The sequence below is a fragment of the Mus musculus genome, chromosome 2 (assembly GCF_000001635.26).
Source record: "Mus musculus strain C57BL/6J chromosome 2, GRCm38.p6 C57BL/6J".
In the NCBI taxonomy this organism is placed as follows: Eukaryota; Metazoa; Chordata; class Mammalia; order Rodentia; family Muridae; genus Mus; species Mus musculus.
In genome coordinates this window covers 6,334,962-6,362,943 of record NC_000068.7, presented here as the reverse complement: position 1 = coordinate 6,362,943, position 27,982 = coordinate 6,334,962, and the positions used below count along the sequence as shown (strand labels likewise).

At 42.6% G+C, this 27,982-nt stretch overlaps 1 protein-coding gene across 6 annotated transcripts in view; it reads right to left on the bottom strand.

The window, feature by feature from the left end:
• The window catches only part of Usp6nl (USP6 N-terminal like), a 125,540-nt gene that overhangs the window by 85,353 nt on the left and 12,205 nt on the right, over nt 1-27,982 (bottom strand). For 5 of the 6 annotated variants that reach the window (NM_001080548.1, XM_030252265.1, XM_030252264.1 and 2 more), the window contains exon 2: nt 26,485-26,576. In NM_001080548.1, the coding sequence (NP_001074017.1) occupies nt 26,485-26,488 (4 nt within the window). In that variant the 5' untranslated portion in view covers nt 26,489-26,576. Of the gene's footprint in view, nt 1-10,079; nt 10,209-26,484; nt 26,577-27,982 lie in introns of those variants that run through there. The other variant, NM_181399.3, reaches the window with a different exon arrangement.

Sequence of the window (27,982 nt, the reverse complement as noted above, 5' to 3'; positions counted from 1 at the left end):
TGCCCAAGCAAGGTGGAAGGAAGATGCCAACTCCTAAACAAGTACCCTCTAATAGCCACACGCTCACTGTGGTACCTGCACACCTGCACTCACTCCCGCATACACAGTAAATAAGCTTAAAATAAAAAAAATTAAAGTTTACCAACTTGTTCTCTTACCCATAACATACAATGACACCAAACTTCATTCACATTTTTTAACTATGGCCAGTCTCAGGGAAAAGACACTTCATTAGTGTGTACCTGAATTGTCAAACACTGCAGGTTCCTATCTGATATTCACATTATTTCTCTGCAAATAAAACCCATATCTTTTTAACAAAAATCCTGCAAGATTTAAAAATTAAAATAATAATAATAACAACAGGCAGTTTCCCTAGCAGCGCCTTTGCACGCGGTGGTGGGTGGTTTAAGAGAAAGCGCTTGCTTCCCTCAGACCAGGCTCACCTACTCTAGATGGGTTTGTTTGTTTTTCCTTTTTCTTCTGAGGACTTTTAGACCTAGGATGCAAACACGGCAGCTCGCCCACCACTGGCAAAGACTGCATGGGAACGAGTTGGTTACTTAGAGCCTCTGTAACCGCCCTACTGAGTCCAGCAACCTGTACAGCCTGGGCTCTTCACGGGACGTTAGGCCTCTTGTTCTACATGCAATTCCAACACTCAACTCTGTGCGCAGACTCACGACAGCAAGCATCTTCTCAGGCAGTGAAAGCCATGTGCGCTTCTTCTCTAGGCCTCTGCTGTCTCTACCCAATCTGCACCTAGTTCTCTCAGTCCACAGACAACTCTTCAGAGCACAGGAACTGGCTACACGAAGGTGTGTAGCCTTTACTTCTTCAGTCAGACTCCAAACCTCCCATTTCGGGTTTCTTGTGGAAATCAGCACACACGAGAACACGGAGAGAGAGGTCAGCAGGAAGCGGGGCCTGCCAGAGCCACTGCCCCAATAGACTGCTTCACTGACAGTCTGGTTTATGCATGTTTCAGAAAGACAAGGACCTTCACAAAAGTATTTAAAATTTTAAGGAGCATTCAAACATTCTTAAGAAATCCTTTACACTGATCTACGCCATACTTTTAAGACCCAGCATCCATAATTTGTTCATGTTTCTGGGAGCTGTCGAGATGAAACCAGCAGATGTACAGGTAACAGTCACGAGAAGCTCTCCGTGACTGCGTAGACGACCTTTATTAATCACTGCATTGGTGTCTGCCACGTGGGCGAGAGCCATGCTCCGGCAGCCCATTTGCAAAGGGTAACAAGTCACTTGAATGAAGATGCTTCAGCACATTTAAATGGCATTTAAATTATATTATGCTAGTGGTACAAACAAACAGTCATTCATAGCACCAATCTAAATAAAATAACTCACTGCAACCCAAATTACTCTCTGGAGAATGTTCATAACGTCTTCTGGGCACTGTGTTTCAGTCATAAAATAATGCTAAGAATTGAACACTCCCAGTACTTAGGCCACTGATTACATTTGCCAATTATCTGTTACTTGTATGTGTACTCATCACTGATCGTAAACTGAAGAGAAGTAAACACCAGGCAAGCTCAGGCATGGATCACTGCCTTCTCTTCAAATTTACTCTTGCCAAAACTCAGTCGCGGCTTAATAAAAAGCAGTACTTTAAAAAAGATACTATAAACATACATGCTATAAGGTAGTTATTGGACATGTGTTCAAAAAGCTACTCAAAATCATTCCGAATGGAGCTAATCTCTGCTCCTCAGTGCGCAACTATTTTCTACTCCGCCTGCCCTTACAAAACCCGAGAGCAGAGATACAGTCAGTGCCTCAGTGTCTCTAAGGCTCAAGGGTCTTCATGTGCAAACCACACATCCGGTGTGTGCTTGCAATCTTGCCGTAATCTACTCTCCCGCAACAGAATGTAAGGGAGTACACACACTGTGCCTGTTCATATACGTGAGCTCAAGGCAGCTATCAACACTGTTACATACACAGTGCTATACTAATAAGTTGACATGCCATGTCATACACCATAGGCAAACATCAGTCTACAAATCTGTTTTATGGGCTTCTTTCCCACGTGGATTCAATAACCAACAACCAAACCTCACTTGCTACATTAAGTGGCACACATTTCTGATATTGACTGTGTCTGTGTTCCATTCACAGGTAAATGTTTGACAACAATCAGCAAAAACACAGAAGATAATTTAAAGAAGTGAGATGCCAGGACCAGAATCCTGTATGAAAGCGCCATCCAGAAGGTGGTGAGGGTCATGGTATTGTCGGGAGGTGAATGGTAGTAATCAGAAATGATCTGGCTGGGCCCTCTCCACTGAGACACACGGACAGAAGCAGAGATCCGCTTAGAGCACATTTGGAGATGCCATCAGAGATGGTGGAATGGGTTTGGGTTCCTGTCACTTCAGAAAGTACTTGAACATATGTAACTTTTGATATCAATAGAAATACTGGTTACCTTTCAAACCCGAATGGTTCTTCTATTCAACAAGCACACACTGAACACTTCTATGTGCATAAGTAAAATGCACATTCTGAGGGGGTTTACACACTGTCTAAAGAGGAGAGGAGGGCTCCATGAGCATTAAATATCTTCAAGCAGAGGCAGCGATGAGCTAAAACCCATAACAGACTACATGTGGATGGTAGAAAGCCAGCAACAGCAAGGCGCAGGCTAACAAAGGCATGCTCTCTGTCCAGAAGTTGGGATGCACACAGGAAATGCTTAAAGCATGGACAGAAATAGTATTCTAAACTATGACAAATGTGAAAATAAAAACCACACTTAGCTTTTCTTTCATCTGAATGTCGATACATTTGCCTATTTAACATTTTTTTTACTGCATGCCAGGTGCTGCTCTAAGCACTTAACAAATATTGACTCACTTTCTCTAGAGTTAATAATCTTATAAGAACATCTGTCCCCTTTTCACCGTGAAGAAACTAGAGAGTACCCAGAACCTGAGTAGCCTGCCCAAGGGCACATGGCCTTGTAAGCACTAAGTCTGAAAGGCAAACCCAGACAGGCAGTGAAACCAGCGACTCTGCACTGTCAGCGGACTCCACTGTAGTTACTGACACGTGTGGAGTGCAATGTAACTGAGAGACTGACACACGTTTGTCTTAGTTAATTTTAATTATTCAAATAACCACATGCGGCTAGTGGCTGCCACATGGGGAACTCGCATGACTGCCCAGTGAATCATGCTGTTCGTCTAGCGAGAGGAAGTCTTTCAGGTCATCCCTCACACTCAATTGAAGCATGTAATCAATTCAAAGGTAGCCCTTGAAAAAGCAAAGAGTTCTAAGCCATGGCTCTCTACCATGGTCTACGCAATGGCACATGAGCCAATGAGCCAATAAAAGGCTCAGGACTCTGAGATAATATTTTTCTGAGAAAAAGAAAAGCTCATATGATCTGAACTAAATATATCTCCTGAATACAGCCTTGATAAAACTTTTTATCAATTAACTTTGCCTAAAAATACACACAATTCTGACTTCAAATGTTCTATTTCTAAATTTAAAAACAAATCGCTTTGCCTTGAGTTTTCAAAATACAAGTAAACGGGCACTATCTTAGGTAGTTAGGGTTTCTACTGCTGTGAACAGACACTGTGACCATAGCAACTCTTAAGAAAGGACAGCATTTAACTGAGCTGCCCTACAGGTTCATCGCGGTGGGAAGCATGGAGGTATGCTATGCTATGGAGCAGCACTGGAGAGGTAGCTGGAGTTCTACATCCCGATCAGCAGGCAGCAGGAAGAAGACAGATACTGTGCCTGCCTTGGGCATTTGAAACCCCAAAGTACACCCCCCAGTGACACACATCCTCCAACAAAGCCACACCTAATGGCACTCCATAACCATTCAGATATGAGTCTACAGGGCCATTCTTACTCAAATCACCACAGAGGCTGTCACAGAAATGTATCTAACCGCTGACCAGGAGACCCATCAGCCACCTAAGAGACCGGCATAACATACACAACGGTGAAGCAACAGTAACGAGCTCAACAAAACACTAAGGACAGGCCAGAGGTCATCCTTGCAGGGTATCAGCCTGACCCAGCCAGTCTTCCAGTATTACGTCCCACTCAGCGCTCACAACACTCTTGGAGTCAGTCCCCAGCGTCACCCTTACTGTTCAGAACCTGACGCACACAAATCCAGGTGCCCTGTCTGTCTAGAGATTGGGCTCCTATGAGGTCTTTCCTGTTGTAATCACTCGCATAACTGCAGCACTCAGCAGTGAACCATGAAATTCCCCAAAATGACTCAGATTTACACAAGAACCTAACTTTCTGAGACGACAAAGAAATATTTATTCACTTTATATACATATGAGTGTGTGTGCAAAAAGCAAACAGTCAAGTGAGCATTAGGGACTGCTAGTGTTGCCTAAAAGGTACTGCAAAAACAAAAAAAAAAAGCTATTTTCGGAAACAAAGTAGATTAAGAGGTGTATAAGCTCTGTACACTAAGAGCAATGTGAGATCTTGGAAAACAGACATTCACAGATTTCCATGAAGCCACACGATGACAAAACAAGACCACAGATCATCCATTTTCCCACCACCACATTGCAATGATCATATTTGTGTTTCTCCTTATTAAAAATGTCAATATCATCACAAAAGAAAGCTGTATCATTAAAAGGCTTTATATATTTAAGTGACACCTTTACTTCTTGTCTTAGTCTTTACCACATTAGATACCAAATCACTTAGAATTCTATGATGATAGATGTAGGGTTGATGCACGTGCTGTGGGGCCGCTGGCGCCCAGAAGCCCGGGTTTCTCTATCCCCAACTGCACTGCTTCCATCCTCACAGTTCACATCACGGCTGCTGCAATTGGAACAACAGCACTCACATTCCAGATCAAAGAAGGCTATCACATAGCAGAGCAGAACATCTCAAAGGCAAACTCTCCCAGCCCTCTACCAGGAATTGGCTTATAAAAGCTAAGAATGCCATCAGATAGCATCTGAGACTTTCAGAAACACTTCCCCCACCTCTTTGATATACCTACCAAATATTTTAAACTTGCCTTGAGTTATCAATTTCTTTGTTCTGAAAAACTATAAAACGCCATGACATATAACACTGCTTCCACACTGGGACATGGAATGTGGGTTAATTCTTGTTCCCCCATGATTATTCAAAACGGCTTCAGAATAAACTATCTCTTATCCCCCGTAAGGTGAAAGCCATGGGTTTTCTGCATCAACAAAAGTTTTCATCAAAAGAACTGATGTTTGCAAAGATAAACATATTTAGCCTGTGTCCTACTTTGCTTTCTGTTGCTATGATAGATAACACCAGCCAAATCCAGCTTGGGACAGGAAAGGGCTTATTTGGCTTAAGAGGTCCACCATTGGGAAAAGCCAATGCAGGAACTCAAGGCAGGAACTCAACGCAGGAACGGAAGTAGAGATCATGAAAGAATGTTACAGTCGGGCGTGGTGGCGCACGCCTTTAATCCCAGCACAGCAGCCCAGCAGAGGCAGGCGGATTTCTGAGTTCAAAGCCAGCCTGGTCTACAAAGTGAGTTCCAGGACAGCCAGGGCTACACAGAGAGACCCTGTCTCAAAAAAAGGAAAAAAAAAAAAAAAAAAAGAAAGAAAGAAAGAACATTACTCACTGCCTTGCTTCCTTATAAAATGTTTATAAGTTTTTATGTTAAAATTTTACAAACATGTTTTTTGGAAAGAAATGAAGAGTCTGAATCATTCAGGTTCGATCACATTTAGCACATCTCTGTTTGACAAGTTAGAGAAAGATGTACTATTCTCAAGGATGTTAAACCTTTGGGTGTTTAACTGTGAGGTTTTAACGAGGAGGCAGCCCCTGGACACCCAGAGCCCCAGTTCTCATCTTTAATGTACAACTGAACAGTATGCCGGTTTGACCGTTCAGTCTGCTCAACAGTAAGGACACTACCGGCTGTGCTGCGGCGGCCCAGAAGCAGATGCAGGCTAAGCATCCAGAGGAAGCTGTGGTGGTTTATTTGCTGTTGAACATACTAAAGAATTGCTTACTCCTTCCACGTCCCTGTTTCACAAGGCTACACTGTTCTCCCCTGTCCCTGAAGGCTGCGCATCAGAACACCCCGCCCGCTAAGTTACTCTGACTACAAGTCCTCAGTTAAGACTGTCTGTCCTAAGGATTGTAGCTCACTAGTCACTGAACTGTAAAACTCTTTCTTTGCCCAAGATACTCTAGCCACTCCCTAGCAGGCTGGAAGTCTGTTTACAATCCTGTACCAAAGAAAACTGACAATGAAAACTTCACAAACCATTTATTATAATTATTTCATCCTCAACTTTGATATTCTAGTACAACGTCTTCAAAACCGTTGGGATAATCTCCTGTGCGCTGTGTAAAGACTGTCTTTGTATTACTCAGATGCTGAGCGCTATCCCGCAGAGATCTCGGTATAGGCAGGGTTATTTTTGTGAAGCATTGCCAGCCTCGGTGTTCTGTAAGCATCTTCTCCATCACCTTCTGGTTGGTTTAATGAAGAGCAAAATGGCGTACAGAAAGCAGGAGAGGGCAGCTAGGACTTCCGGGGAGAGATGGAAACTCTGGGACCAAGTCTGAAGGAGAGGTAACTAACAATCCACATGGCAGAACTGAGTGACTAAATAAACAGGTTATTTAAGGTATATGAGCTAGCTGGGAAATAGCATAAGCTAAGGCCTGACCTATAATAAATAAATACATCTCTGTGTCATAATTCAGGAACTGGAGAGTCAGAGACAGTCGGGCAATAATACACTCCTTTTTTATTTATTTATTTATTTATTTATTTATTATCTTATTTACTAATGTTAATGTGAGCACAGTATTTAAAAATACTACTTTTACTTTGTATTACTCATTCACATTACATTAAAAGAAGTGTCATTTTAAACATTTTAAGATATTTAATGTGTGTGTGTGTGTGTGTGTGTGTGTGTGTGTGTGTGTTCCTCCCCTATATTTTACATTGTCTTTAAGTTATTTACATCAGCAGTTCTCAACCTTGGGCCAAGACCCCTTTGGGGGTCAAATGACCCTTTCTCAGGGGCTGCATATCATATATTTACATTACAGTCCATAACAGCAGCAAAATTACAGTTATTGAGTAGCAGCATCAATAATTCTACGGTTGGAGGTCACCACAACATGAGGAAGTATATTAAAGGATCAAAGAATTAGGAAGGGTGAGAACCACTGATCTGCATTATTTTAAAAATAGCTAGCTAGAAAGCTGCCGACTCACTAAGAGTACCTTCTGCTCTTACAGAGGACCTGAGTTCAGATCCCAGCACCCATGTCTGGCAGCTCACAATTCCACCTGCCTGTAAGTCCAGTTGCAGGTGACCTGATGCTCTTCTTCTCTCCAAGAGCATCTGTACTTACTCATATGCACACACCCACACAGATACACACACACATACATACTCATGTGCACACACCCACACAGATACACACACACATACATACTCATGTGCACACACCCACACAGATACACACACACATACATACTCATGTGCACACACCCACACAGATACATACATACATACATACACACACACACACACACACACACACACACACACACGTAAACATCTTTTTTTAAAGATTTATTTATTTATTTTATATGAGCACACTGTCACTGTCTTCAGGCACACCAGAAGAGGACATCAGATCCCATTACAGATGGCTGTGAGCCACCATGTGGTTGCTGGAGATCAACCTCAGGCCCTCTGGAAAAGCAGTCAGTGCTCTTCACCACTGAGCCATCTCTCTAGCTCCACACATATTTTAAAAATAATCAAAATAAGTCTTTTCAAACAATCATTTCATTTAAATGAGAAAATACAACAGTATTTTGCAAAGGAATAAAAGTAATAAGTATTAATGGTGTAATTAACACAATTAGAAAAGGTCTAAAAAAACTTCTCAGAAGAAAATTGTTGCCAGGCGGTGGTGGCGCACGCCTTTAATCCCAGCACAGCAGCCCAACAGAGGCAGGCGAATTTCTGAGTTTGAGGCCAGCCTGGTCTACAGAGTGAGTTCCAGGACAGCCAGGGCTACACAGAGAAATCCTGTCTTGAAAAAGCCAAAAAAAAAAACAAAAAACAAAACAAAACAAAACCCAAAACAAAACAAAACCAAAAACAGAAAATTGTTTTATAAACTTTCTTTCCCAGATAGAGAAAATTCTACCTGCACCAAATCCCTATCTGAAAACAAAAGCTAGAGTCACCTTAACATGACATAGCTTTTGGCAGTATTCTTTCTATATTCATATGGTATTTCCTGGTACTTAGGAGATACACAGACATACTTTCAAAGACAAGAAAAACAGTATTAGGGTTAGAGAACTGGCTCAGTGGTTAAAAAACATATGTTCTTGCGGGGGGTGGGGGGGTCGTTTCCAGCACCTACATGGAAGCTTACCACCTCCTCGGGTACCAGATATGCATGGTACACAAAAATGCATGCAGGCAAAAAACCTATATACACAAAATAATAAATCTTTAAAGATGTAAAAAGAAAAAAAAGAGAAGAGGAAGAGGAAGAAGAAGAAGCCGACGATGACAACCAGTATGATCCTCTGTCCTAGGTATATCCCAAGTAATTGTAATTAGAAACATAAAAACTAGGAGGAACTTTCCAACCAAAAGTTCTGAGTGTAAAGGTCAAATTATGAATCTGACATTTTCAAACAGATTGAGAGTACATTAATTATATTCTCCTGAAATAGTAAACGTAGTAAAAATTTTCTAGTGCTTTATTATTAAAATCCTACCATTTAAAGGAACATGTTCTACTTCAAAAAGAAAAAAGAAAGCAGGAAACAGGAAGTAGATAATTACACAGGACCCTAAATAACACCATCACATTCCAATGGAAACACTGACTGCTTCTCTGCCTCTGAGATGCAATTATGTTTGATCATGTAAATATCACGCTTTACAGTAAGACAAGTAGTCAGACAATGCCCATGAGCTATGTTTTTAGTTCTACTGTTCTGTATATGAGAGAACTGCATATCACAGTATCACTTTACAGTGTTGTTGAAAATCCGTTTACTTGGGATATTTGCAGTCTCATAATCTTTATTTTCAAATGCTAAATCTGCCATGTTAAAATATTTTAAAGTCTGCATTTAGCATCATCTGAGGTATAGTTTCACTAGCCAAGTCTATAAAAATAGAATGTTCTAATACAGAGTACAGCCTCATGAAGCCCTGTAGGCCTACCTGGGAGTCGACTAACTTATCCATGCGACCCACAGATTAAATGAGTGAAAGAGCCAGTCATCGCCTGATGGCCTGCAGAGGCTGAAAACCCATCCCTGGCTATCACTTTAAAAGTTACTACTCCAAACATTCGAAAAGCAAAAGCAGGCATGTACTTCTTCTAAGCAGAGGTGATTCACTCATTTTAAGACAGGTAAGTCAGGCATGCAATTTAAAGTAATTTACTATATTCTATATATCTCAGGCATGTGCTCTAAGTACCTGACTCATTTACATATAACCAGTGAAGAAGCATATAATCTTAAGCAGGAAACAGTGGCTGCTGACTAAGACAGACCAAGTTCTTAATTTATTCCCATTATTTTATCAGCTACTCACAGACATAAGAACCCCTACTTCTGCCCTATCACAAGCAGACCTCTAGCTTGCCCCTTCTAACTCTGCTGTGATTATATTTTAAGATTAAGAGGATTACGGTAATGATCTGTCTACCCCCAACACCCCTAATGCAAGAAGAGGCTCTCTGCGATGTGAAAACACTGTCACCGCAGAGTGTAATAACTTCCCCCTTGGCCTCTGTACCTTGTAATAAAATAATATGTTTCCAATTTTGTGCTTAGAACGGGATCCTGAGCACGCTAGCAATCATGCCGTGCCACGATACCTGGTCCTTTTCAGACACTGTAATAAAGCAGGAATGTAAAAGCACGCGTGAAATCAGAATATGCATAGCTGTCCTTCAGCTCGATCCTTATCTAAGTGCCTCAGAGTGCCCTGCTCTGCCGTTCACTCTGCAGACGGACGCTCGCTCGCTCCTACCTTCCTTCGCTGTGGCTGCCTTCTGCCTGGACGGTGTCACCAGCTCCTTTACAAGCTGCAAGACTTGAATCATTGCTAGTTAGCAAGCCAGAGGCTCCAGCTGCTCCCACTAGCGATGCAACAGGTTTCATCATCAGGAGCTTAAGGCATTTCTGCTGTCTGCCGCCCAGCACAAGCACAGTTCAACTTCAGGGCAAAGGACGCTTTGCCTAGCTAGCTATGAAGAAGCCTGGGGGCAGCTAACAGAAAACAACGCAAAGCTCGGCTTCCTGAGACTTCAGCGTATGTGAGAATGCCATCCCCAAAACCAAACCACTTACACACCAAACTGAGGAATCTGTAAATCACTAAGCACAGCAAACAGCACTCTCTCGCAAAAGCCACAAGAAAAACCAGGTCTAAGCTATGAATTCTCAAACCGCAGCACAAATGCTATGTGCAAATTTTTAAGTAAAACCAAAATGCCTTGTACCGTCAAAGCTTTAATACTTTCTTCCAATTTCTCAAAAACCTTATATTGAATCGGAAAATGTAGATAAAAATAAAATCTATCTTGCTAACTCCAACCTCCCAGATTTGCATAAAAGATACAGAGCCTCAAAAATACCCTATAATTTCCTCTCCCTCCCTCCTCTCTTTCTTCCCTCCCCTCCCCTCCTCCTAACACCTCTGAATTCTCAGTACATGAATACAAGTCTAAGTTCACACACACACAGAAATTCTCCACAGTCTACAGATCCACTGGTCTCAACTACAGAGGAATGAACCAGAGAATTCAAACAAGCAAAATCATTGCTTTGCTACGGAATGGTTTCAACGGCAAGACTGCAGCAATACTCAATGAATATTTAATACCTGTGCTCACATTCCATTTCTTACACTGCCCTTCTCAGAGTGAACCTACAGTAACTAAGGAGGCGGGAGGGAGGCATCCGGGTTAACAGTGCTAAAGGTTGTATTTATTAAAGTCACTCCACACCCGCAATCCATCCCCTCTAGCTGCATCACCAACTCTCACGGTTCCCTCTCCTTCCTATGTATCCTTTTGATATTTTTAACATCATAAAGTAATGGATCCCAGCAAGAATCCGAGGCAGCTCCTTTGTCCTCAGATAGACAGCTGATGACTGACTTGTTTTCCATTCTTCAACTGAGGCACACAATGAATCCACAAGGTGGGTTGGTTAAATACATACATACATACATACATACATACATACATACATACATCTTTCTCTGATCCTCTGTAAAACTGCATAGCTTTAGGATCCACAGCAAAGTTTTCAGCTCTTCTGTGAAATAGCCTCAGCATGTGCACATATATCCACTCATGACATGACCACCATCTGGTGTTAACTCTGAGAAGACAGCACTACACACCTATGACAGCAGGAAATGGTTGTAATGAAAAGAAAGCACAAGGCAGCCACCGATAGTTGCCGATAGATCTCGGGGTAGACTGTTTCGAGCACAAGGCCCTAGGCTGGGTCCAGGCTAGAAGGTCGTCAATAGGAAGTAGGGGGAGTTGGAGGCTGATACATTCAGAAAGGTCAAAGCACCTTTAATTAAATGTGGCCTTTTAAGTAAATCCCTTCCAAGACTAGATAGAAACAAATGAAATCAACTCCCTCTACCTAGCACCTCATTCCCCAGGGCAGTTTTGGACAGATAATAGGCATGGAATACCCAGCGCCTTCTTCTGGAAACAAAGATGAACACTAGCCAACCTTCCCTCCCTCCCTCTTGGAGATCAAACCCAAGGCCAAGAAATGATTGAGCAGACATTTTACCCCTGAGTAGCTTGCCCAGCCAGCCCTGAAAGGTCTGCCCCCTCCAATAGTCTTCCTTCCACAGCCCTGAAGGGATAGATGGTACATTCTCCTCTCAAAAAACACGTTTGATGAAAAGAATACAGAATTCATTTTTCCATAAATATCAGTTGCATTATCTCACCCCACTGGCTTAGTTTTGATTTGAAATGAAAATCGTCACCACAACACACTAACTACCAAGAACATTTGAAAAACTCCCCTTCAAATGATCCTAACATTAGGTAAAGACTAAGGGCCTCTGTTCTACAGAAATGTCACAGGAAATGCTAACTGTACAAGAATAAGTAAGCATAGAAGGTACAATATACAAGGACCCCAACACACATGCACCTGCACACACACACACACACACACACACACACACGCACGCACTTGCATGTACATATGGAGTGAGCAGAAAAAGAAAAATATCAAACTGGTACCAGTAATTTTCTTCTAAAGAATGTTTCTCAACCTGAAGGACTCTTTAACAGGAGTCGTCCAAGACCACCCGGAAACCCAGATACTTATACTATGATTCATAACCTAGCAAAATTTTTATGGCTGGAGTCACCAGAACCTGAGGGTAGTGGCTGAAGGTTGTAGGCTCTTAGGGAGTGGCACTATTCATCGATGTGGCCTTGGATTAGGTATGGTTTTGTTGGAGGAAGTGGGAGAAAGGCTTTGAGGTTTCAGAAGCTAAGCCAGGCCGAGTGGCTCGGTCTCTTCCTGCTGCCTGCAGATTCAGATGGAGAACTCTCAGCTACCTCTCCAGTGCCATGTCTGCCTGCGCTCCACCTGTTATGCTTCGGGCCAGGATGACGATGACTAAAGCTCTGAATGGTAAGCCCGCCCTATCAGATTCTTTCCATGATTTGCCTGTCAGAGTGTCTTTCACAGCAATAAAAGACAATGAGGACCTGCATAAAGGATCCCAGCATTGGATTAGTGGGTGGCTGAGAGCCACTGCTGTACAGAGCAACATTACCGACACATGTTGAGTACCTCGTTTTGTTCTATTTTTACAGTAAATATAATCTACTATTTTACTATATTTCTTTTAACAGAGGGAAACACCTTTGTGCTGACAAAGTTCATCATGTATTGAGAACTGTACATGTGGTCTTACCCAGCTCTCTGCCTGCTCAACCCTCACCTCCAGGTAAGATGTGCCCTCCGCTGCGGTGGTGGCACTACAGTCCCAGAGCACCAAACTGCTTGACTGACTGACTGATTGATTGATTGACTGATTGATCTGTTTATCTATGTATTTATATATTTAGGACTTGAGGCCTGCTCTACAACAATGAATTTCGTGCCTGGTACTGTAACCCTGGTCAGTGGAGAAAGTGGAGCGACACATGGCTTGGCAATGCTGAGAGGAGGAGAATGAGGGCTCAGCCCTAAACGGGGCATCTGTGTGATGCTCTCCCCCGCACAGCCCAGGGACCTCACAGAAGAGGGGGACAGGGAGGAGTGCTACTAAGTGGCTACCACACTCATGAGCTCACAGCAGCTGTGGTTTATCTGCACAAACCTTGTACAAGATCAAGCCTGCCAAAATCCTAGGACATATGGGTAGACGGTCTCTGGCACCGTGCCCTGCTGAAAAGCTAATGGTAATTGGTAGCTCCCTAGGGAGAGCATTCATTTTTGAAGATGTGGCCAAAATCCCGATCCTGTGGATAACCTCACACCCATGCTCATGAGGGAAGCACCAACTGGAGAGGAGGGATGTGCTGGGGAAGGGGTGACAGGAGCTGAGGAGAGCAACAGGTGGTAGGAACAATTATAATAATTGTCTCTATGTTAAAAATCTATTGGAGCTTAGAAGGCAGAAAACATAGTTGCCTTGCAAGTAGCCACATGCAGAAGCCATGAGCTGCTGGTTTCTGCAACAGAGAAAGTCTTCCTTGTTACCCAGAAATCCTGTCTGCTTCCTACCTTAGTACTTCTTGTATTATCATCCCCCAAACCAGTAACTTTCTGGTACCCCCCCCCCAAGTGTTGACTTCCTTCTTCTCACCATCATATCCAAATCCCAGAAAAGAGACAACAGGAAGAGAGAGAAGCAATGACTAGAAACAAGAGCACTGTCTCCTCTGCCCAGTCACACAGCCTGACACCATCCAACTATTTTGTTCAGATGAAACTACTGGGCAAAGACATTTCAAGTGAAGGGATCGATATCAGATTGATATCAATAGTGAATGATAGAAAAACTAGCTAGACAAAAGAAAGAAATCTTTTCCCAACGCTTCTCACTCATCAGAAGAAAAAAAAACAAAAAGATCTGGTCTCTCATAAATTACTCCTCTCATTCATTTAGTAAAATGAAATCATAAATTTTCCCTGGGGCATCTTATTTGACCTTAAGTATGAAGAAGTCCAAGAAACCAGTGTACTACTACAGAGAAACAATAATTTCTATATGCACAGCATACAGAATAATATTGAATTATTATTCAATCCAACGGAACAGATTCTTAAGGAATTATAAACTAACATCATAGGTCTTTCTACTCCTCCTTTTGTCAATATGTACCTTTCAGAGATTTTTCTTATTATAAAAATAATACCAAGTTCCACTGCAGAAAAATAAGAATAAAAAAAGAACTAAAATCAAGAAACAACCTCCCATGTGTGCCATATGGGATATCTAACAACTTTCTGACTGACCCAGGTACTCGATGCTGCTGATTTAAATGTCCTCGTGTCACACTCGCTCTGTCTGCACAAACGTGTTCATGTTGCACACACTCCGTCCTCCCACTTCATCACATCATCTTTATGCAAGAATCACGGACCAGGGCCCTGGCCTGTGCTCCACATATGAACTCTCTACATCTTAGGAACAACAACCAATATCTTCTATTCTAGGCAACAGTTCAAATAACTGTTTCTTTAACCCATTTTCAAGGCAACATTTTTACGTCCCTGGAAAAGCAATTTAGAATTAAGCTAGTGTCACTTTTCTCCCAAGGAAAAAAAATGTGGGAAGCCACATTTCTTGTGACAAAAACAATCTGTAAATACTCAAGATGACACATGGACCACAAATGGGAAAAGCCTACTAAAAATCACATTATAAACCCACCTCTAAGTAATAACTTATGTTGGGTCAGCAAATTAGTTTGCGGACTTTGCTTCTTCATCATTCCATTGAATCTTAATGTCATTCTGCCTTAGAATTTCAAAAATCAATCTCTAGAAAGTTGGCATATGAAATACAACATAGTAATTATAAAAATAAAACTTGTGGACTATATCTTTTTCTGCACCTAAAATCTGTAACACTGCATGTTCAAATAGTGTTTCAATTCCCTTGAAAATGAGCATTGGGCCTACAGTGAGCCTACTGTATAGTCTATCAAAGCCATCAAATAAACAACACTGCTTTCTTCTTGTTGTTGTTGTTTTGGGGTTTTTTGGTAGTTGATTACCACAAAAGCATATTTCTCTCAAAAAGCACTTAGGTTTGTGTTTACAGCCTTAGAATAAGTAACATCATAACATCACAGTTTAGATCAAAGTTCCCATACACACATACATACACACATACATACATACATACATATATACAGCAGGTTAGAGTACCCACTAACCATAACCTGCTTCCATAAACACCATGAAAGTGAGTGCATGCATACAGACAGTACACACAGACATCTATGTCATCCCCTCATATGAAGTCTATAGTCTCCCTAGCTCATTAATAAGAGAGAACAGAGATAACCCACGGTGTCCTGGACAGACACCACACTAGGTAGAGCCTCTAATACGTCCTCCAGTTTTGTTTTCTTTCCTTCCTTCCTTCCTTCCTTCCTTCCTTCCTTCCTTCCTTCCTTCCAGAAGCCTGTGTCAATCAACTGTCTCTTTTCTATATAGTATACATTACCTCTGCTCTGACCACACAAAATGGCCATGTCCAAAACCTAACATGAAATCTCTACAAATACATAGAGCATGTTCCATTATAAATCTTAAAAGTGCAAAAGGTAACATCCAAGGTTTCAAATCCATGATTTTTCAATAATCCTTCAAAAGATTTTTTCAGAAGGCAAAAGACGACATGCTGAGAACGTCCAGTAGGCCTAACCTAAGGAATTAACTTTAGCAGAAAGGGTACAGGCGGGATCTTCAGAGAGTCCTTCTATAAAAAGGTTTGTATCTGAGCCCCTGTAATTGACCAGAAAACAGGAAAAGGCTTAAATAAGCCAGGACTCATCAATACCTTTAAAGATTATTAATAATTATATAGTTAGTTACAGAAACAATTATAGAATTATAACTTAAAATCCATCTATAAAATCCCAGATGTACTAAGAATGAGGTTATATAAAAATATATACTACTTTCAACAGTATCTGATCATTTGCAAATCGGGAGTGGCTTCTTTAACACAGTGGGGTCATAAATGACATTTCCCCCTCTCAAAGAATATTTATTTTAGTACTATCGCCATAGTCTTTAGATGATGCACAATTCAGTTGAAGAAGATAAAATGGATTATTTCTGATGAGGTTTCTTTTTTTAAATGAAGTGCAGGGACTAGGAAGGTGGCTCAGAGGTAAGAACACTTGTTCCTTGTGGTGGCTTCACTGAGAATGTTTGCCATAAACTCAAAGATTTGACTACTTAGTCACCAGGGAGTGGCACTATTTGAAAGGATGAGGAGGTGTGGCCTTGTTGGAGGAAGTGTGTCACTGGATTTGGGGTTTCAAAAAGCCCAGAATCTCTCTCTTCCTGCTAGAATAACAATGGACTAAACCTCTAAAACTATAAGCCAGCCCCGGTTAAATGTTGTCCTTTATAAGAGTTGTCATGGTCATGGTGTCTCTTCACAGCAACAGAACACTGACTAAGACGCTGCTCTTCCAGAGGACCAGAGTTTAGTTTCCAATATCTATATTGGGCAGCTCACACTGTCTCTAAATCCAATATCTGAGGAGTTCCAGAGGCTATGACACCCTCTTTTGGCTTCCATTGGGAGCCACACACATGAACGTGTGCCCCGCCCCCCACCCCCCCCCCACACACAAACACGCACACATAAATTTTAAAATACACCTTATATATAAAAGTACAAAGTGCGAGTGGACTGAGAGCATGGTGGTCCACACCAATCCCAGCAGGAGGAAGGCAGAGGCAGGAAGATCTCAAAGCTTAGAGGCTAGGCTGATCTCCACAGTAAGTTCCAGGCTGCCCAGTTATGTAGGAAGACTCGCTAAAGAACAAAAAAAGTGCAAAGTACGACACAGGTGGGGCATCTCCTCCCAGGGAGTCTGCAAACCTACTAATGCGCCTACTTATACAGACCTGAACTCGCTGTATTTCCTAATCTTATACTGTGTCTAGATCGCACATCTTCACTCTGCTCTGCTCTCTTCCTGTTCTCCTGAGGCCTGCAGCTGAGGGAGTCCCCGCATGGCCCTGCTGAGGCCTGCAGCTGAGGGAGTCCCCACATGGCCCTGCTGAGGCCTGCAGGTGAGGGAGTCCCCGCATGGCCCTGCTGGGGCCTGCAGCTGAGGGAGTCCCCGCATGGCCCTGCTGAGGCCTGCAGCTGAGGAGTCCCCACATGGCCCTGCTGAGGCCTGCAGGTGAGGGAGTCCCCGCATGGCCCTGCTGGGGCCTGCAGCTGAGGGAGTCCCCGCATGGCCCTGCTGAGGCCTGCAGCTGAGGAGTCCCCACATGGCTCTGCTGAGGCCTGCAGCTGAGGGAGTCCCCGCATGGCCTGCTGAGGCCTGCAGCTGAGGGAGTCCCCGCATGGCCTGCTGAGGCCTGCAGCTGAGGAGTCCCCACATGGCTCTGCTGAGGCCTGCAGCTGAGGGAGTCCCCGCATGGCTCTGCTGAGGCCTGCAGCTGAGGGAGTCCCCGCATGGCCTGCTGAGGCCTGCAGCTGAGGAGTCCCCGCATGGCCCTGCTGAGGCCTGCAGGTGAGGGAGTCCCCGCATGGCCTGCTGAGGCCTGCAGCTGAGGAGTCCCCGCATGGCCTGCTGAGGCCTGCAACTGAGGAGTCCCCGCATGGCCCTGCTGAGGCCTGCAGCTGAGGAGTCCCCGCATGGCCCTGCTGAGGCCTGCAGCTGAGGGAGTCCCCGCATGGCCCTGCTGGGGCCTGCAGCTGAGGGAGTCCCCGCATGGCCTGCTGAGGCCTGCAACTGAGGAGTCCCCGCATGGCCCTGCTGGGGCCTGCAGCTGAGGGAGTCCCCGCATGGCCCTGCTGGGGCCTGCAGCTGAGGGAGTCCCCGCATGGCCTGCTGAGGCCTGCAGCTGAGGAGTCCCCGCATGGCCCTGCTGGGGCCTGCAGCTGAGGGAGTCCCCGCATGGCCTGCTGAGGCCTGCAGCTGAGGGAGTCCCCGCATGGCCTGCTGGGGCCTGCAGCTGAAGGAGTCCCCCATGGCCCTGCAGGCCTCCCTGAGCTCTTGCCCCCACAGATGCTCGGTTCCTCCTTTGTAGGAAGAATCCCAAGCTCCTGGGCTGATATCCATCTTCCCTTCCAGGTCTGTTTCCAAAAGGCCAAGTTTGTTCCTCATTCTCAGCTCCACTCTGAAGATCAACACAGCAACAGTATAACGGAGCGCCTTGGGAGACACGTGGAAATAAAAACAACCTGAAATGTATTTCTCCACCTTAAAATTTATGTTAAAATTCAAACATCATGATTCAAACTACTTTTGGAAACTGTTAGAGTATAATGTACCTCAAAGTCACCACCTTCACACACGTGAACTGCTTCTTCTTCTAACACCCAAAGACGCCGTCTAGGCTGTGCTCCTCCTGTGTAAGTTACTAAGCATCTACTAGTTGTACCTCTAAGTGACTAAGTACCTGACACTTTCTATTAAACTAACTTTCTGAATCTTAATTAAGGCTCACAGTCTTCATGCTTATTCACTCTATTTCCAGCTAAGGAAAATTCAAAGGAAGAAAGAGACACTAGGTGATGAGAAGGGCTAATCTTTAGTGATGTAATCTCAATTTATAGATAAGTCTCTGTAACTGTTTTATACAATTTTATACAATTCTGCTAAAAGGAATCTGAGTAAAAGCCAAATACTCTCTCTTTACAAGGTCACCTCATGTTCTAGAAAGATTTCGTTACATTTTTCTTTCTTTATAATAAATGCAAATAGGCACTTAGTAAAGCAGAATAAATTATTTCCACATGCAAGAAATCTGAATCCTGTTTAATCGGTTAAAGAAGAAATGATATGTTACTCCTGAAGAGCTCACTGAGAAGGAAGCCTAGAGCTCACCATGCAGTTCCTCCCTCTGCTTCCTGACACAGTGCCCTGAGATAGGAAGATCCCTTTAGAGAAAGGCCCAGACCTAATCCAGGACTTCACACATCTCAGAAAGACGGCAAGGAGCTACCACAAAGGCTAACACACAGGAGCCGATACTGTATGTTTACGTAGAAACGTCATCCACACACACAGCATCAGCTCCATTTCCACTCCATTCTTTTATAATCTGAATGAAGCACGACAATTTTTAAGGGCATCATGGCCTCAAATGTCCCATAATTTGATATAAATCTTAGTAAGTATTAAGCATCTGACCATATCTTTTAAGTTTTCTGAACATTTACTATCTAAGCGCTTTCGTCCTGTGAGAAGGAAATAACATGTGCAACTGCAGACATAAAGGTAACCCCTACAGCGGCGGTCCTCAGTCTCCCTAATGCTGACCCCTTAATACAGGTCCTCATGTTGTGGGGTCCCAACCATGACATTATTTTCATTGCTGATTCATACTGTAACTTTACATGCTATTATGAATCATAATGTAAATATGGGGGATGTAGGATATTTGACATGTGATCCTTGAGAAAGGGCTCTTCAATCAGCAATGGGGTCATAGCCCACAGGTTGAGAGCCACGGCCTTAGAGGCTTTTGTTTTCATGGGCCTTCCTATTTTCTGGACAGCAGTCATAATACCAGGACACCACATTTCCATTTAAAAACAAACGTACTCACAAACCTGGCCCAGCAACCAACATGGCTCCGTGGGTAAAGCCTGCAGTCTGTGCTCAGTCTCCAGGACCCACATGGCAGAAGGAGGAAACAGACTCCTACAAGTTGTCCTTTGACCTTCACTTGATATAGCATGCACACACAGACAACAGACACACAGACAGACAGACAGACACGACATATACTCAAAAAATAAAGCCCACTAATTTGTAGCTCTGTGCCTGAAGTGGGAGCAGAAGCACGGAATAATAGCTAGAAGCCCTGCTCACTAGAAGCCCTGCTCACTAGAAGCCCTGCTCACTAGAAGCCCTGCTCACTGTCTCGGGCCTGCCCTAGCCTCCAGCTCACGCACAGGCTACAGAGAACTTCCTTCATAGAAAATGTACTCTTTCCTTCACTCTCCAAAAACAGGAAAAAAAAAAAAAAAGTGCCATTTTCTATCAGTTTGGAGAAGACGGGCAGAGGCTAGGAAGTCGACTTCACAGTCTAAGGAACGAGACCGTCTTCATGCATACTGATGGCACACTGCTATAACAAGAACGTCTACTTATATGAAGTAGAGGGAGTGATAACATGGCTGTCTAGCTGCTGTGTAAGAAGTAAAAACTGGACGTCTATCGAGTTCGCTCATCACAGACCACTTACCAGACGCCCCTTGCTCAGCTGTGCTGTCCACTGTCTTTGATAAACGAGAAATATTTTCAGATAGAAACCCAGTTTTAGAGACATTAGTAAAAAGAATGCAGATTTTTCTAAACGTTACATCATTGTGAATCAGACTACAGAAAAAAAACCACAAAACTCAAACTTTTATGAAATCATAAAAGATAAAATATTCATTTGAAATATTTATGCCTCTCAAATCTGACTGCCAAGAGTACCAATGAACCAGAGAGCATGCAGCTGCATCCTAAATAAAGGGACTTGTGACGGTGGCTTTGACCCAGGTGACGTGTTTCCTTACACAGTACAGTATACTTCCACAGCACAGGGCATACTCCTCTATAACATAACTGAATAAAAACCTCACCAGCGTAATCATAACTATTCAAGGAGCAAGGCTTCCAAATGATCCAGTCCAAGCCACACACCTCCCAGTAAACACAGGTAGAGGCAGGTGGGTAAACAGGTGGCCGTAGGCCAGCAATTAAAGACAGCAAGCCAAGTGCCCTACCCAAAAAGGCTAGTCAGCAGCACAGGTTCCATTCCAAGCCTTTAGAGCTCTGGGAAGCTCAGGAGGACTGCCACTGTGAAACTGTATTCTCAACGGAATGTAAGCTTCTCCTTAAGAACCAACTGTCTTCCTAAGGGCCACTGCACACACAAACTCATGGCTGCTGCATCTTCGTGCACGAGATCAGGCCAGCCAAAAATCCTAGCATGGAAAGAAGAGGGGCCCATGCTCCAGCAGGCGGTCCTACACACGGCACACACAGGCAGCACACAGTGGACTCTATGGGAGAGAATCGGTAGGGCAGAGTCGGGAGAGGGAGGAGAGAGCTCTGACCTAAACACATGATATTCACTATGTAAACTCAATAAAGAAACAATAAAAAGGAATTAAGTGTCTTGAAATAAGTCACTAATCTATTACTACAAAAAAAATTTACTAAAGTTGATTCAGATATCAAATCTGTATATATTTTGCAAAATAGTGTATATCTAAAATGTTTTTCTTAATGGCGGGCCTACAAAAACTGGTAAATAACTTAACTGAAGAAATAACGTGTAAATGGCTTGCAATTTTGACCAATAAACACCATTTTAGCAGCTGGGAAAGCTAGGGCTGCTTTAACAATCTGTTTGTGATAAAACTCTAGATGACTTTCAAGCAAAGGAAACCACCAAAGAATCCCACCAAAAATGTTTTACTTATGTGCAAATGTCTTTCATATAGAAGTATGTAAGGAGAGGAGGGTGAGGACAGGCGAGGGGCAGACAGAGGGGAGGGGAGTAGAAAGAGCAGGCAAACCTGAGCCAGAAGGCTATGGGAACTTGGGGCACTACTTTTATAATTTTTTTTAAGTTTGGTAAAAGTAACAAAAGTAGAAAAAAAAAAAAAAAAACTAAGCTGCCTCCTAAAATTTAAAAATGTAAAAAAAATTATAGCCAACTATACTGTATAAAACTGCATTTAGCTGTATTTAGTCCACAACAGTACCATCTTAAGAGTTATTTCCTTTCCTCTAGCAAGAAGATAAACAAGCTAAAGACCAAATGCATTCCACTTTGAGCAGTTGGGATCTAATGATGAAGGGAGGTAACCAAGGAGCTAGCAGAGCTCTGGTCCTGAGAAGCCCATGGCTGGCTCTTCACAGCTCCCACCTGGTTTACTGCTGTCCATCTGGATAGGAGACAGCAGTCTCAACAGGGGCTGGTGCACACTCTCCTGCCCACAAGCTACCAGGAGAGCTCCTTGTTAACTGCCACCTCCAGAGTCCCCACACACTACAACAGATTCCACTCTTACACTAAGAATGACTGCAGCAGCGCTGCAGACATGGGTGGCTCAGTGATGGGTGTACACACACCAGCATTTGAAACACACTCAACTTAGACTCTCTTTAGCTTTCAGCCAAGCCGAAGGATGCAGCTTTCCTACTTCTGGGTAGACTAATGTTCTAGACAGAAATGTTAGCCGGTGTTGAGGGGAGGATCTAATACTGCCGGCTCTTCCATGACCAAGACTAGCAGAACCCCTAAGCTGTCACTGAGGGACTCAACGATCTACTGGATTTATAACACTATCCGCTAGACCACACATCAAGCAGACTGTTCCCACTCCGCTAGAAAACCACCAAAACCCTACACCAAATGTCAGCCCCATTTCCTTTCCTTGGCTAAATGAGAGATATTTCCTATGCAAAAGTTACCAATTTAAAAAAACAAAAACAAAAACAAAAACCCTCCTCCCATCTGCGCCAGACTGACCCAGTCAGGAGACTAGAACTGACATCCAAACAACTTATAAAACATAGCATTAATTTCAAAGAAAAACTTTCCTGATGAAAGTAAGATACAGTAGAAATTTAAATTTGAAAATAGAGAAAACAGGGTTTTAGCATGAAGCTTTACAAAGGACAATTAAGTATAACTTAATTGCTTTTATTTTTGTGCTTTTTTGGTTTAAACATACACATCAAAATATTCAGTAAATACTGTTAATGGCATGTACGAGAACTTTTCTTGCCATAATATCTAATAACAACCCAAGACACCCACTTCCTTATTTCATCTTTGGTTTTACATGATAAAATAAACAAGCTGAATAAATACAAACTATGCAAATACAAAACAGAATAACAATTTAAGTGCTAAAATCAAGGCCTTTTTGTTAGCTGTAATCAAGTTAACAATCCACAATGAAATTCATAACTGTCATAATATCATCACAGGAATTCAGCTCAGAATTTCCTAAAGTGCATGCCAGCAAGAACAAGAGCTGGAAACACAGCGTGAACAAATCTCCAGTCCCAAGGACTACCTGAGGACAGCCAGGGCAGGCGAGCAGGACCACCCCTTGCTGACAACATGTGATGGCCAAACCAGCAGTGTGAAAGTGGGTTGTCTCCAACTCACATCTATTTATCCCATGAGCTGCACAAAAATTACTAAGTTCTATGTGTTCGGTGACATGGAAAGAGCTAAGAAACCTGACAGGTAAATCTATTCACATATCTAAGTATCCCATCTTTCCTGTGATAACTACATACATACGTGCTACGGATGTAACCAGTATGAATCAGTAATCATTCTCACCAAGTCTAGGTTAGAAACGCCATCTAGCTCTTGATGCCTTCTAATTTTAGTACCTTTAATGCCGTACCTTTTAACCTCAACTACACTTCCATGTGGATTTTGTTTTCAAATCAAGAATTTCTGTTACATTCAATTTCCCCCTCTGTGTTAAGAACTCCCTGGAAACCTGCTGTAATGCTCCTTAGGCTACCTGTACTATGGGGGTCTGTTCAAGGACAAACTCTTTTTCTATATAATATCATCCAACTCTCAAGAGAAGAAAATGTAACCCAGTCTGATTCAAAGACAGCTTGAGAAGAACGAAGGTCTAAGCACACGCTGGCAAAAGCCAACACTGCCCGAGTCACCAACGTTTTAAGTTTACAGTAAAAACATGTGTTTTTCTGAGTAGTTTCTCAAGAATGAAATCTTAGATCATGCCCACAACTAAACTCTTCATCACCATAAGCCCTGCCATGAAGGACCAGGGCCTGGGTCCCTCTGCTCCTGAGTTGTCTGTCACCACGCCCTTCCCAGCTTTGTGATGTTCAGCCACTCCATGCACCCACCGGTGTGGAGTCAACCTTCCTTTCTCACACCGCTCCATCTACCAGGAGTTCTCCACTACACTTTAGTGTAGTGTAGTGTAGAAGAGCATCTCTAATGTCATCGAAAACATACCAATGCACAGAAGCTCTACCAGACTTACACATGCATATCTGTAATATTTAATTTAATAATCAATTTAATGCCTAATTGCCAAAAATCATGTTTGCCCTCAAGGAGCACATGACCTGACAGTACTGAGCATGAGACAGGCATAGCAGGCTTGCCTGGAGAGGGCAGGGGAACAGGACGGTAGCAAAGGCTGGCTTTTACAGTAACCTCAGATGTGAGGCAGCCCACATCTTTGAGGCTCCGCTTCTCGGAAGACAAACACAGAAACATAGCTTACCAAATGCACTAAGACAAAGCACTAAGGTGACACAGCTGTGCCAGAGTATGTTAACACATTCGAATGGATCAAAAGTCACGTGACACAAGTGGCACAAGTGCTCTGCTCCAGGGCAGGAAAAGTGGCAGGAAGCCCTGTCTTGGGGCGGCTGTAAATACGGGCAGAGTCAGCACGCAGGCTCTTCACTCCATCCTGGAGCCCTGTAGTGCTCTTCCTCACTACACAACACTGAAAGGCTCCTGCCAACTGGGCTAAAGCCACAGCCTAGAGGGAGATGTTGACCTAAGGCCAGTTGACCTGAGACTGAATCTGGGATGTCTCTAGTGTCACCGTGGACTTGGGGCTCTGATCCACTAACACAGACCCAGTTCTGATCTGTGAGTTAGTTCTAAAGCCAGGCAGACCTATCTGCAAGATGGCAGGGACATCAAAGGAAACTACAGTAGAGTATGCCTGCAAAGTTACAGAGTGATGACCATACCAGCAATACCAAAAATCATAAATCCACTGCAGACAAACTGGAAAATGCACTGAATGGTCTAAAAAGACCTCAAAGTAAGCTCTAAGAGATCCTCAGAGACACTAGGGCATTTAAACAAACAAACAACAGTACAGTAAACAAAAAGGAGGAAAGCTTATGGACATTTAAAAAAGAACCAACTTTAACTGTAACAAACCAAACACTAGGCACTGAAATGTTAAAACAGAGCATGTCACAGCACCACCTCACGGGCCAGCCCAGCTCCTCCTACTTCACCCTCACCAAGACCTGACTTCAATATGAACGAGACACTTTGAGATCAGAAAATGAAAGCAGAAGTTACCTGTTCTCAGAAAAACTCATGGAACAATAATGCCAACAGAACTCTAAAACTACATAGACAAATTTGATTTCAAACTTGTTTTTAACAAGTTTTTAAGTTAAAAAAAAATCTTGCAACTTCACTGTAATGTTTATGAACTCATGAGCATCTTCTCTGGAGTTGGGGTCTCTATGAAATAACCTCGTTCAAGACTTCATGAATCGAACTGAAACAGCACACACAGCCTCCTCCAACTCTGCATCTGAACGCCCTAGCAATTGATCTGGTTTATTCAAAGAATCCCAGCAAAAAAAAAAGACACAGTAGATACTTTAAAAATCAATGGTAACTTTCTGAAATTATCTTTAGTAGACGGTCTCAAACATTTCACTAAAATACATGAGAAAAGTTGCCTTAATTCATATTAAGGTAAACATAACCAACATAAATAATATACAAAAAAGTGTAAACTAACATGCTAATGAGGAAATGCTCACACACAACCCGAGTTCCCATAATCAGAAAGTCTGTATTTCCAACAGTCACATGGGACCTCACGTAGAGTAAACCAAGTCTTTCTTTTTACTCTAAAAGTAAGCACTTACCTCAGTAAAATCCAGCTCTCCTAGGCAGACACAGCAGAAAATAAGACATATACTGTCCCCTTAAAACTGAGAAGATAAAGTTTTTATCAAACCTGCTAAGTCCAAGATAGCCTTGCTTTCTTGATCTATTAAAAGCACTGATAGATTGCTATGGTTTTACATAAATAACCCACGTTGCCCAATGATGAAATTTTATACAATAAAACTTCTCCTAATTATGGTCAGCTACAATATTCCCTTTCATACTTTTAGCATACGTTTTTCATCTTTAGAAAACAGAAAGCCAACAGAAGTCTTTAAATGACAGAAACAGTCAGCTAATAAGCTAGCACCAGGCTCCCTCATCACACCTAACTCTTTAGCATAAGCCACATAGCAAAATGTGTCTCTCCTTGACTTAAGAGAAACCCAATTATTCTTTCAGGAAGTGATATAAATGTAGCATGATTCTTCTTTTGTTAATAAGTAAGCACTTAGTAACAAGGCAGCAGAAATTAAACCAAGCAGGGTACTTACTCATGACTGCAAACCTCTGTGGGTGTTGTTCCAATCCAGTATTAAACCAAGATCTGCTGTCCAGGGTTTCTCAGAGGAATACATATCCTGTTCTGGAAACAGAAAACAAAGAAATCAGTTTTTCTAAATGTCAATATTTAAAGTTGCCTAAAAGGAAATGAAAATAACTTTAATTTTTCAGTTTTTTCTACTATCTCTAGAACCCTTAGTCATCCTCTCTTAAATATAAAAGATTACTACTAATCACCATCTGATTCAGTTTCCTCTTTCTGAAACAAGTAACTTCAAGAATTAAAAAATATTGAGAAGACAACTGCATACAGGTGCTTAGAGTGGAGACAACTGCATACAGGAGCTTAGTGTGTAGACAACTGCATACAGGAGTTTAGTGTGTCGACAACTGCATACAGGAGCTTAGTGTGTAGACAACTGCCATATAACCCTGACTCTTTAGTACTAAACGTCTTCCTTCCCCATTCCCTACTGATAGAGTCAAGAAAAGAAGAGGGCTCTGCCTATGACAAATAAAGCAAAGCCTGCCTGCTAAATTTACTTTGATTGCATCCAAATTACTTACATTAAAAAGGACCCCAAAACTTACTGCTATAAACTTTCTGTAATGATTCCATTTCTTCATTATAAACATAATATTTTCATATTTATGCAGTTATGTGTAGCATATGTCCTTTCAAAGGCATTCTAAGTATTTTAAAGATATATCTAATGAATAAGTTGCAACCTTTAGATGTAGTTCTTTTCACGCAAGGGTAACGTAAGCTTTGCTTTGTATTAATATGGGCATCAATATTAAAACACACTTGACCCTTGACTAAGACTCGCAATCTAGCTTCCTCTTTTGATGAGGGAGAAGTTAAACAATAACTCGTGTGCATGAAGGCCTTCCTAGCGCCAACACAGAATGTCACCGCTCTGCAATTCAATGCAAATGCACACTTGCGTAACGTTCATCATAACCAGTAAGCTTTGTCCCACAAGCATGGACAGTAGCACTTTATTTCCTAAATCACTCAAGAAAACATAAAGCAGTAAGCCCCTCACTTAACATAAGGGTTATCAGTCACAGATAGGGAAGCTCTTCTAAAAATTCAGTTTGCTGTGACCATACATCTTATATGATCTTGTACTCAGATCATATAAGATGCGTGAGAAGCACATGTTTGCACAGTGTAGAGATTGCATCAGCATGTGCACACCACATGGGCCTACACTGTAGTTAGCTGTGGTATATAATCATGGCTCTGTCACCCCGTCACCTGACCCCAGCCCACAGGTTTTCTTCTTCATCTGGACATTAGCCAGTGAACCCTTTCCAGATAACCCAATTACCCCATGGAAATGAGTGGCGTGGCAAATCTACAGTCGCATAGAATCGCACACTAGCTTCAGATACGCATCCAAAGTCCCTCACAATAAAGACACTCCTTTGTGGCTGTAGAGTAAGTTTACTGGATTTGACTTCCCTCCTTGGAAACTAAGA